General features: G+C 47.1%; 1 protein-coding gene across 1 annotated transcript in view; it reads left to right on the top strand.

The window, feature by feature from the left end:
- Window positions 1-7,129, top strand: part of LOC141088062 (nuclease EXOG, mitochondrial-like) — a 50,909-nt gene extending 43,780 nt beyond the window's left edge. Inside the window, exons 10-13 of the mRNA XM_073573933.1 lie at window positions 5,878-5,943; window positions 6,237-6,278; window positions 6,442-6,500; window positions 7,052-7,129. Of these exons, the coding sequence (XP_073430034.1) occupies window positions 5,878-5,943; window positions 6,237-6,278; window positions 6,442-6,493 (160 nt within the window). The 3' untranslated portion in view covers window positions 6,494-6,500; window positions 7,052-7,129. The remainder of the gene's footprint in view (window positions 1-5,877; window positions 5,944-6,236; window positions 6,279-6,441; window positions 6,501-7,051) is intronic.
- The last annotated feature ends 5,863 nt before the right edge of the window (window positions 7,130-12,992 follow it).

The following is a 12,992-nucleotide window of genomic DNA, read 5'->3' as shown; positions in this document are numbered from 1 at the left end:
GCTGGACCAGACGGCCGGCTCAGGGAGACACTATTGAGTGTCTAGCAACAGGGCGAACAGGAAACGAAACATAAAGCGAAGTCACAGGATTTCATCAGCAAGCATGGTTACACATTTTAATCAGATACAAGGCAAAAACAGAGAATCAGATGCAGGGCACCAACGGTGAAACACGGCAAGGTGCGTGCAAGGGCACGCCAAAAGTTCAGACATAACACGTGCAGAAAACATACTGGAGTCCAGGGCAGGGTACCTGTTAGGGACCACACGAGTTCCTAGGAGGGATGCGTGCTAGGACACGCCAGAGTCCAAGACAAGGTGCACGCCGAGAGACACGCCAGAGTCCAAGGCAGGGTGCGTGCAAGGAGACACGCCAGGATCCAAGACAGGGTGTGATGGCATCGGACTCCGGACTACTGGCAACGACCGACAGGATCCAGGCATCAGGCTACGGAAATCAGGTCCGGACATCAGGCCGCAGTCATCTGGTTCTGGACCTCTGGCAGCGGTCGGCAGGTTTCGGGAATCCGGCAGGCAAGCCAGGGTTCAAGGCAGGGTGCGTGCTTGGAGACACACCAGGGTTCATTCAAGGACGGAGGCCTGCGCATGCAAAGGGCACGCCAGGGACAGGTTTAAGGACGGAGGTCTGCGCGTGTAGAGGGACACGCCAGAGAAAGGTACAGAGCAGAGTCCTGCGCTTGCGAAGGAACATGCCGGGGTCAGGTTCACGGACGGAGGCCTGTGCATGCCGAGGGGCATGCCAGGGACAGAGTTTAAAAGCAGAGTCCTGCGCATGCAGAGAGGCACACCAGGATCAGGATTCAAGACATGGTACAGACTAGCACAGGAAGGGCAGTCTCCAATGAAGGAAACCACCTATGCCAAAACATGGTATCCATCCACAGACAGCTGTTTCGGGGTAATGCCCCTCATCAGTGTGGAGTAGGAAACTGGCTAGTAGGAGCAATGCCTAGTAAAAAGACTGCGAACATGAGGATGAGTGACCTCATGGAGATCAACATGCAACACTGCGGAGACACCATCACATGTTTCTCAACGCAGTGATTCTAGAGCAATGCCCCCATTCCTTATGGGAAATATGCAAAAACATGTAAATCAACAGCCGCGGAGACACCATCACATGTTTCTCAACGCAAGCAATGACTAGCCAGGTCTTTCACCGGGAAGGAACAACCACGGGAAAGGCAGTCTCCAATGAAGGAAACCACCTATGCCAAAACATGGTATCCATCCACAGACAGCTGTTTCGGGGTATTGCCCCTCATCAGTGTGGAGTAGGAAACGCTAGTAGGAGCAATGCCTAGTAAAAAGACTGCGAACATGAGGATGAGTGACCTCATGGAGATCAACATCCAACACTGCGGAGACACCATCACGTTTCTCAACGCAGTGATTCTAGAGCAATGCCCCCATCCCTTATGGGAAATATGCAAAAACATGTAAATCAACAGCCGCGGAGACACCATCACATGTTTCTCAACGCAAGCAATGACTAGCCAGGTCTTTCACCGGGAAGGAACAACCACGGGAAGGGCAGTCTCCAATGAAGGAAACCACCTATGCCAAAACATGGTATCCATCCACAGATAGCTGTTTCGGGGTATTGCCCCTCATCAGTGTGGAGTAGGAAACTGGCTAGTAGGAGCAATGCCTAGTAAAAAGACTGCGAACATGAGGATGAGTGACCTCATGGAGATCAACATCCAACACTGCGGAGACACCATCACATGTTTCTCAACGCAGTGATTCTAGAGCAATGCCCCCATCCCTTATGGGAAATATGCAAAAACATGTAAATCAACAGCCGCGGAGACACCATCACATGTTTCTCAACGCAAGCAATGACTAGCCAGGTCTTTCACCGGGAAGGAACAACCACGGGAAGGGCAGTCTCCAATGAAGGAAACCACCTATGCCAAAACATGGTATCCATCCACAGACAGCTGTTTCGGGGTATTGCCCCTCATCAGTGTGGAGTAGGAAACTGGCTAGTAGGAGCAATGCCTAGTGTTTTGCATATTTTACATATTTCCCATAAGGGATGGGGGCATTGCTCTAGAATCACTGCGTTGAGAAACATGTGATGGTGTCTCCGCAGTGTTGGATGTTGATCTCCATGAGGTCACTCATCCTCATGTTCGCAGTCTTTTTACTAGGCATTGCTCCTACTAGCCAGTTTCCTACTACACACTGATGAGGGGCAATACGCCGAAACAGCTGTCTGTGGATGGATACCATGTTTTGGCATAGGTAGTTTCCTTCATTGGAGACTGCCCTTCCCGTGGTTGTTCCTTCCCGGTGAAAGACCTGGCTAGTCATTGCTTGCGTTGAGAAACATGTGATGGTGTCTCCGCGGCTGTTGATTTACATGTTTTTGCATATTTCCCATAAGGGATGGGGGCATTGCTCTAGAATCACTGCGTTGAGAAACATGTGATGGTGTCTCCGCAGTGTTGGATGTTAATCTCCATGAGGTCACTCATCCTCATGTTCGCATGGTACAGACTAGGACCTGTGCGTACTAGAGGGCACGACAGGGTACATGGCAAAACCTGCGCGTACTTTTAGAGAAGCACAGGGAGGTATGCCAAGGGCAGGCGAGGACCTGCGCGTGCTATAGAGAGCACGTAGAGCACAGTGCAGAAACAGCGTGAAGTGCAGGGAAGCACAGAGAGCTCGGCTGGGGCACTGGCTAGCTGATTGTTCTGCAGCACTAACAGGCAGGCAAGACTCCAGCGAACCCGGCTGAGGCATAGCAGGCGACACAGCTGTCACTGACCGACGAGCACGGCTGAGGCACAAGCAGGAGGGCACGACTAGGGCGGGCACGGCTGAGGCACAAGCAGGAAGCTAGGAATGCCAGGTGCATGCAAAGGGCACACGAAGCAACAAAGCAAGAAACAAGACAAGGCTAGGCGAGAAACAAGGCAAGACAGGGTGCGGAACATAGGCAGAAACAGAGCCAGGTCAGAGCAAGAACAGAGCTAGCAGCGGAGCATAGGCCGAAGCCCAGAGCCGGGCCAAGGCAGAGCCTTGGGACTAGCGTGGAAATGTGCAAGAGAGCACGATAGGACAGAGTACGGAAAACCAGGCAGAGACAAGAAACATGAGAAGTACTACAAGGCTCAGAATAGCAAAGACCAGACATGGCAAAACAGGCTAAAGCAGAGAACAGCGGAGGTACTACAAGGCAAGGCCAAACATGTCACGAGAAACAACACAAGACATGGCACGAGACAGGAGTCAGAGTACAAGCACAGAGCGTGTGCAGAGACGCACGACAGAGCAAAGTGTAGGGGCACAGAATACAGGAGCGACCCAGCAGGCCAAGCAGCCATGCAGGGAAGCAACACGATACTCAGGCCCTGACCATAGGGAGGGGCGGTCTGATATAGCACCATAGCACCAGTACTTCCGGGTCAGGACCTGGGAGGAACTTTGTGTTCAGATCCTCCAGGATCATAGAGAGCATCGCTAGAACAGCCTGGGTAGAACCATAGAGGAGGTCACATGATCAGAGGTTTCCAGGAATACAGCGGACTGCAGAATCAGAGCAGGGCTGGAACATAGGAAAGGTCACATGATTAGGTGTTCCAGGAATACAGCGGATTGCAAAACCAGACAGAGATGGATGGTTACCCAGCAACAGCCATGAGGTAAGGCGCGCGTGCACATTGCTCCAGGCATCTTGCGGCATGACAGACATGGCGGACAGTAACACGGACACTTTTTCTTAGAGAGATTTTTACGGATCATGCCTGGGAGTTTTATGAAACCATTTATGTCCTCCATACACAGTCTACTATAAATTGCAGCCTTCATTCTGCTAATAGTTGGCAACTGGAGGATAACAGTGAGGATGGATAGAAATTCAGAAATTTTTAGAGAAAATTCTCACATAAAATGAGTAATTGTAAAAACAATGGCAGTTTACGAGAATTGCTAAATAATGTCTATGTTATATATCCAATAGTGAGGAAGAGGAGGAGGAGGAAGAAGAGGAGGAAGAGGAGGAGGAAGAAGAGGAGAAGGAGGAGGAGGAGAACGAGGATGACGAGGAGGAGGAGGAGAAGGAGGATGACGAGGAGGAGGAGGAGGAGAAGAAGAAGAAGGAGGATGACGAGGAGGAGAAGGAGGATGACGAGGAGAAGGAGGAGGATGAGAAGGAGGAGAAGGAGGATGACGAGGAGGAGGATAAGGAGGATGACGACGAGGAGGAGGAGAAGGAGGATGACGAGGAGGAGGAGGAGGAGAAGGAGGATGACGAGGAGGAGGAGAAGGAGGAGGATGAGAAGGAGGATGACGAGGAGGAGGATGAGAAGGAGGATGACGAGGAGGAGGATGAGAAGGAGGATGACGAGGAGGAGGAGAAGGAGGATGACGAGGAGGAGGAGAAGGAGGATGACGAGGAGGAGGAGGAGAAGGAGGATGACGAGGAGGAGGAGGAGAAAGAGGATGACGAGGAGGATGACGAGGAGGATGACGAGGAGGATGACGAGGAGGATGACGAGGAGGAGGAGGATGACGAGGAGGAGGAGAAGGAGGATGACGAGGAGGAGGAGAAGGAGGATGACGAGAAGGAGGATGACGAGGAGGAGGAGAAGGAGGATGACGAGGAGGCGGAGAAGGAGGATGACGAGGAGGAGAAGGAGGTTGACGAGGAGGAGGATGACGAGGAGGAGGAGGATGACGAGGAGGAGGAGGATGACGAGGAGGAGGAGAATGACGAGGAGGAGAAGGAGGATGACGAGGAGGAGGAGGAGGATGACAAGGAGGAGGAGGAGGAGGATGAGGAGGATGAAGAGAAGGAGGAGGATGATGAGGAGGAGGAGGAAAAGGAGGAGGAGAAGGAGGAGAAGGAGGATGACGAGGAGGAGGAGGAGAAGGAGGATGACGAGGAGGAGGAGGAGAAGGAGGATGACGAGGAGGAGGAGAAGGAGGAGGATGACGAGGAGGAGGAGAAGGAGGAGGAAAAGGAGGAAGAAGAGGTGGATAAGTTTAATGCCACATCAGAAGGCAGCAATGAGGATATCAGCTTGTAAGTAGACAGATAGTGAGATTATAATGTATTTGCCAACACTCCCAGAACATCTCCGAGTCTCCTGGAAAAAAATGTACTCAAGAATACATGGATAGCAGTTATATCCAGTCAAATAACTTTATCCATAGGTTTCCTAAGCATTAATTCTTGGCAGGTTGTTAAAAATGGGGGGATCCCATTCCATATTTTTTAATTATTTTTTTAAATGCCGTTGGGACCGCTCTATTGTTGATAACCATCTTTGCTAAAGCTGACAGCTAAATGTTGCAGCTCGCAGCTGTCAGTTTTACCATACTGGTAATCAAAAATAGAAAGACTTCACGTCATTTTTTAAAAAAAATTGTATTTATAGTGCAGGCACTGACTGATGAATACTCCCATCAACGACACCTGATCTCGCTGTTATTAGCGGCAGCAGGCGTAGGCTGATGGGAATAGTACTCTCTAATCAGCCGACGCCTCTATGAACAGAGGTAAACTTTCATAGCTGGTGTTGGAAACCGCAGCTCTCTGACTGATCACAGACAGTGTTTGCTGTGCTGTGCTGCAAATGACAGCATGGCAAACAATGGGTGTTCGGGCATACCATGCATCTGAATGGGGTCTAGGTTCGGTTTCGGGTACTGTTCTGGTACCCAAACCGAGCATTTTTTTAACCGTTTGGCATAACACGCAGGACCCAAACATCCAGAGGTTCACCCATCACTAATTGTGACATTATCATAGGACAATATCACTGTATAAATTCTCATAGACTGATCAGAATGATGATGTGAATTGTCTGAGTCTCAATTTGTTTGTTTGGATTTTTTAAGACACAAACATAAATGGTGGATGCCAAAATGCTATAGAAGAAAGAACCAGACTACTATCAAAAACATGTAAGTATTTAACCCTTCCCACAAATGGATGTGCCCTTATGTCCTAAACGCTGTCTTCTAGATGCAAAATTATACCATGATTTGTCCTGGTAGTTACACAGGCAGATCAGTCCGCTTGCAAGTGCATGTGAAATGTATTCAATGAGCTAATAATTAGCAATCTATATCATGTGGTGAAGTATATGAGACAGGGCATACATTATATTTATTGTCTCTATCCCTATGATACTAGGATTTGTTCCTGATTATTATATTTGTATATTTATTTGTGATCACTTTTTCTTTTTCTCCAGCAGCAAAAGTAATAAAAAAGAAACAGAGAGACGTCCAACAAAGTAAGGAAAAGCTTCCCCCATTGTTGTATGTGACATGTTGTTACACTAAGGCCCATAATATGGGTAGATATACTTTGTTTCTTCCCTTTATACTATATTGTACAGTATATTTTTAATGGAAGATACCAACACCTTCCCTTCCTTTCTTCTCCATTCTATACAGCTGGCTCCTCAGAGCTTTTACCTGCTGCTTCAGCAGAGCGGGAACACAATAAATAAAACGTAAGTATAATTTTTTTATTGAAAGATTTACAAACTCTAAGCGGTATCATCAGTTTGCTATATATAGAAAAAGAAAGAGGGGAGACACAAAGCGCAATAGGGTCTTATCCCACGTATCACAAAGATGAGACACCAAGAAAACTGCTCACCTGGTGCAGGTGACTACAGGCATGTAAAGATGGCGGCTGCCGCAGATCCACAGGTCGATCCACGACCTTATGAAGAGATATGCATAGCAGGAAGTGTGGATTATCTCCGCGCTGCCGCAATAGATTAATTCCAGAAATTATTGAAATATTCCAGTGGCTTATTCAACGCATTTCGGGGTTCCAATGACCCCTTCGTCAGGAAATACCACATACAATATGAAGAGACAAGGTGCTTGCAAGGTTTAAGCACATGCTAAATTCAAAAAATGGCGCCTAACGATCAAATGACGCATGATGTCAGAGTTCATGGTTGATAAAAGGTTAACACGTCTTGATCAGTATAGAATTAAACATATACATTAAGGATCCCTTTCTTAATCATCAATTCATTTCTATTCACAGATTAACGGGTAACAACTGAAAAATTATTTAAAGAAAAAAATGAAGAAATGAATGAGTGGATCCCAGCTTTATTCAAAAGAGAAGATATGGATGAGAACCTGCGGAGCAGAAACACATTAAAAAATTAATAAATATTTAAAAAATCTAAGTGAACTGTGTCCATTAATAATTATGAATATAAAGTGATCGTTTTTACCATGTAAAATAAATCAATTTCCCAGTACAAACAATATAAAAAAGAGAAAGACAATATAAAAGGGGAGGGGGATTTTTTCTGTTCGAAGCTCTAGAGCAGGGTTCCCCAACTCCAGTCCTCAAGGCCCACCGACAGATCATGTTTTCAGGATTTCCTTTGTATTGCACAGGTGAAGCAATTATGACCTGGGCAATACTAAGGAAATCCTGAAAACATGATCTGTTGGTGGGCCTTGAGGACTGGAGTTGGGGAACCCTGCTCTAGAGTGAGGGAAAGTCGCAAGACATCGCAAACTCCCAGACTGGGGCCGATATTATGCCGAGATCATATCCAAGGAGAAACCCATCATCACTTATTGTTGAAAAAAACGTCATAATTAAAAAGTATAAATAATATGCGTGTGAGTATACAAAGATGGACTTGTCAGAGAGAAATGACCTCGCTGTCGACGTACTGACATGCAGATATTTATAATTGTGAAAGCATTTCAAAAGAGAAAACTTATTCTTTAAAAACAATAAAAAATATATATATGATGTCATAGTAAAGGACTATCAGTAATTAGTAGACAAAAAAAAATATCCGTATGGAAATGAATCTATATCTAAGGTTACATTCAAAAAGCAAATTTTAGAGAAGAGAAGGATAATTCAATATTATAACTGAGAATTTCGTCAGAGATAATTTTGATATATAGAAAGGGAATATGAAAACATAAATTATACCATTCAGCCATTTGTAATATAGGGGAATATTTTAAAAGACGATATTGTAGATTATTATAGAAAGGATCAGCTTTTTTGGGTAAAAATAACCTTTTAAAGGGGAAGAGGAGATTGTCAGTTCAAAAAATAGGCGTCAGAGGGAATATATCCATTTGACCGCCGAAGAAGAAAGCCAGGACCCATCGCTCAGAAGAACCACCGCAGGAACACCGCAAGTTCGCGTCCTGGACAAAGACACCAGCAGTAATTAATATACAGTCAAAAACAGCATAAAATAAGATACATTACGAATCCCATGGTCCTCCTACAGAACCAGAGCCGAGGCACAACACAAAAAACACAATTTAGGAAATAATCGCTATGCAGATTCCACAAGTAAAAAAATGTGAAATTATATAGTTATACAACAAAACAAAACCCTCAGTACTCCAACTGGAGATGCATATAAATAAATATAAAATATTTGACACGTCTCACTTCTAATATTCCAGCCCCATCACCATGTATCCCCAACCTGCACAAACCCCTCATCCTGCTGAGCCGCTGCTGCCGTATGTGTCCCTATTACTGCACCTGATACCCCAATGCTGAGCCGCTGCTGCCGTATGTGTCCCTATTACTGCACCTGATACCCCAATGCTGAGCCACCGCTGCCGTATGTGTCCCTATTACTGCACCAGATACCCCAATGCTGAGCCGCTGCTGTCGTATGTGTCCTTATTACTGCACCTGATACCCCAATGCTGAGCCGCTGCTGCCGTATGTGTCCCTATTACTGCACCTGATACCCCAATGCTGAGCCGCTGCTGCCGCATGTGTCCCTATTACTGCACCTGATACCCCAATGCTGAGCTGCTGCTGCCGCATGTGTCCCTTTACTGCACCTGATACCCCAATGCTGAGCCGCTGCTGCTGTATGTGTCCCTATTACTGCACCTGATACCCCAATGCTGAGCCGCTGCTGCCGTATGTGTCCCTATTACTGCACCTATTGTGTGGTTCTGTGTGCCCTCTAAATTCTAAAGCATCCCTCTATAATACAGTAATGCCGGGTGCAAGTGACCTAGAAAACAGTGCTCATATTTTGTCCCCTAGAATGTAATAATGCTCTCTGTGTGCCCCGTTTGACAGTCACAGTAACCTGAGTTCCCCTATAACAATAAGTGCCCACTTTACATTTAATAATGTCCTGAGTATCCCCCCTGTACCGCTCCCCTATACACAGTATAATGCCCCCTCACTGTATATATATATACTGACCCCTTAGTATCCCCCAATGATGGCTCCAACACTGTATGATGGTCCCCTCACTGTAAAATCCACATTGTATGATGGCCCCCTTACTGTAATCTACACACTGTATGATGGCCCCCTAGACAGCCTGCATATAGTATAACACACCAGATAGTCCTCAATATACGTAGTATAGTATATTGCAGCCCCCAATAAGCAGACTGTAATGTAAGGCAGCACTCCCCCATAATAATACATTTTATTTCTATAGCGCCGACATATTCCGCAGCACTTTACATTTCAGAGGGGATTTGTACAGACGATAGACATTACAGCATAACAATAATCACACAGATCATAACAGATACCAAGAGGAATGAGGGCCCTGCTCGCAAGATTACAATCTATGAGGAAAAAGGTAGACACGAAAGGTGGGTGGTAACAGTTGCCCTAGTTGTATGGACCAGCCATAATGGTAAGTGCATAACAGTACAGATACAGAGGGCTAATGGATGCATAAAGCATGTGGGAACATGATGCGGGGAACCTGGTTATGGTAAAACTTTTGACTGTGCCACACAGGGATAGGTTAATATGTTGAGGCGGTAGGCCAATCTGAATAAATGTGCTTACTGGGCACGCTTAAAATTGTAGGGATTAGGGACTAATCGTATTGACCTGGGAAGTGCATTCCAAAGAAATGGCGCAGCACGTGTAAAGTCTTGGAGACGGGAGTGGGAGGTTCTGATCATTGATGCTAACCTCAGGTCATCAGCAGAACGGAGGGCGCGGGTAGGGTGGTATACTGAAACAAGGGAGGAGATGTGGGGTGGTGCTGAGCCATGGAGGGCTTTGTGGGTGAGGGTAATAAGTTTATACTGAATTCTGGAGTGGATGGGTAGCCAGTGTAATGACTGGCACAAGGTAGAGGCATCGGTGTAACGATTGGCGAGGAATATGATCCTGGCTGCAGCAGTAAAATCAATGGTGTCGTTCAAAAGTACAACTCGTTCTGCAAAAAACCAAGCCCTCATGTGGGTGTATTGGTGGAAAAAGAAATAAGTTATGACTCTGGGGAGAAGGGGAGGAAAAAAAGGAAAACGCAAAAAACAGAAAATTGTAAAGTCTCGAAAGGGTTAAAAGTGATGATTGGGGACTTGAGACTGATCACTGTCTGTAGCATGGGTCATCAGTATTAGCTCCGGGGGTATCTACATCCCGGCCCGTGAGCTGTATGAAGACCCCCAGCACCATGGAGAGCGCAGCGTCCTCATCATTAGCTACGAGACCCCGATATGTAGGTAAAGTAGCGGCAATAGGACGGAGCTGTGATACTGGACCACCTGCGACCGTGTTATAGGCCGGGGTCAGACAAGTGAGAAACTCGGACGAGTCTCACACATCAACACCCGGCACTGCCGCCGGCACTCGGCCTGGAGCGCTCAGCCACATAGAAATACATGCAGCGCTCACTCCGGTCCCGAGTGCTGGCGGCAGAGCCGGGTATTGATGCGAGGCTCGTCCGAGTTTCTCACAAGTCTGACCCCGGCCATAGAGTCGTGTTACTCCAACCTCACTTCTTACAACCTACAAGTGCACAGAGATGTCTCACATTCATCCCACACGTGGCCTGTGCACCTACAATGCCGCGGCTGAATTCTCGCCCCAGTCTGGCCCTGCTTACACCTATACCTGACTCCTGAGGTGACCCCAAATCACAGCTCAGATATGTGACGCCTCATGTCCGATCACCAGCACAGCAGCAGTCATATTCCGCGCCAGTAGGTGGCGCCCGTCTTCATACAATTTATTCACATGCAATAAACAAGTCTGGCCGCAAGATGTCGCTGGTAGCACGCCTTGGATTCTACTGTAAATCGAGTGCTGTACTGTTCCCGGCCAGCAGGTGGCGGCTCCGGTTCATTCGTCTTTTACAACTACTTGAAGATGTCAGGACTAGAGTTGAGCGAAACGGGTCGAAAAATTTCAAAAGTCGCCGACTTTTGGCAAAGTCGGGTTTCATGAAACGAAACCCGACCCTAGGATGAGGTCGGCCATGAGGTCGGCGACTTACGCGCCAAAGTCGCGTTTCAAAAGTTTGTTTTGCGCTCTTTTTCAGCCAATCAGGATCCACGGACACTGTGGGCAACGTGATGACATAGGCAGGGGTCACCACCATCTTTCAGAAGGGCATGCAAGTGATTGGCTTGCTTTGGTGGGCGTCACAGGGGGTATAAAAGGGCGTGCACGCCGACCGCCATCTTACTTCTGCCGATCTCAGTATAGGTAGAGGTTGCTGCTGATTCTGTAGGGAGAGCGTTAGGTAGGGAAGAAGACAAAAAAACTGTTTCTGCTGCTAGCAATTTGGCCTGCACAACACACCAGTCACTGTGTGTGCAGTGCAAGGGGAGGCTATATAGTGGTGTATCAGTGGTGTTGGTTGTTGGGCTGCCTTCTAAGGCTTCCTGACATTCCTGCATTGCTGTTTACCCACTGCTCCGCAAACTGCTTTTTTAAAAGCAATCCCAATTTTTTTTTTTGTCCTGCTGAGAAGAAGAAAAAACTGCTTCTGCTGCTAGTGATTTGGCCTGTACAACATACCAGTCACTGTGTGTGCAGTGCAAGGGGAGGCTATATAGTGGTGTATCAGTGGTGTTGGTTGTTGGGCTGCCTTCTAAGGCTTCCTGACATTCCTGCATTGCTGTTTACCCACTGCTCCGCAAACTGCTTTTTTAAAAGCCATCCCAATTTTTTTTTTTGTCCTGCTGAGAAGAAAAAAAAACTGCTTCTGCTGCTAGCGATTTGGCCTGCACAACAAACCAGTCACTGTGTGTGCAGTGCAAGGGGAGGCTATATTGTGGTGTATCAGTGGTGTTGGTTGTTGGGCTGCCTTTTAAGGCTTCCTGACAGGCTGGCATTGCTGTTCACCCACTGCTCTGCAAACTGCTTTTTTAAAAGCAATCCAATCTCCCTTATCCTCTAGTCACTTTTGTCACAGCTGTGCCATCGAGCCTGTGACATAGCGCTCAGATATCAGTGGGCCTCACACAATCCAAAAGTGTCCAGTGTCCACAAGTGTCTGCAGAAATTCAAAATCTCCCTTATCCTCTCGTCACTTTTGTCACAGCTGTGCCATCGAGCCTGTGACATAGCGCTCAGATATCAGTGGGCCTCACACAATCCAAAAGTGTCCAGTGTCCACAAGTGTCTGCAGAAATTCAAAATCTCCCTTATCCTCTCGTCACTTTTGTCACAGCTGTGCCATCGAGCCTGTCACATAGCGCTCAGATATTCATTGGGCCTCACACAATCCAAAAGTGTCCAGTGTCCACAAGTGTGTGCAGAAATTCAAAATCTCCTTTATCCTCTAGTCACTTTGGTCACAGCTGTGCCATCGAGCCTGTCACATAGTGCTCAGATATTCATTGGGCCTCACACAATCCAAAAGTGTCCAGTGTCCACAAGTGTCTGCAGAAATTCAAAATCTCCCTTATCCTCTAGTCACTTTGGTCACAGCTGTGCCATCGAGCCTGTCACATAGCGCTCAGATATTCATTGGGCCTCACACAATCCAAAAGTGTCCAGTGTCCACAAGTGTGTGCAGAAATTCAAAATCTCCCTTATCCTCTCGTCACTTTTGTCACAGCTGTGCCATCGAGCCTGTGACATAGCGCTCAGATATCAGTGGGCCTCACACAATCCAAAAGTGTCCAGTGTCCACAAGTGTGTGCAGAAATTCAAAATCTCCCTTATCCTCTCGTCACTTTTGTCACAGCTGTGCCATCGA

This window comes from Dendrobates tinctorius, unplaced genomic scaffold (assembly GCF_039654945.1).
Source record: "Dendrobates tinctorius isolate UK_male_01 unplaced genomic scaffold, ASM3965494v1 ptg000037l, whole genome shotgun sequence".
NCBI classification, from domain to species: domain Eukaryota; kingdom Metazoa; phylum Chordata; class Amphibia; order Anura; family Dendrobatidae; genus Dendrobates; species Dendrobates tinctorius.
The sequence above is the reverse complement of the archived record's forward strand: the minus strand, read 5'-3'. Positions and strand labels throughout refer to the sequence as shown.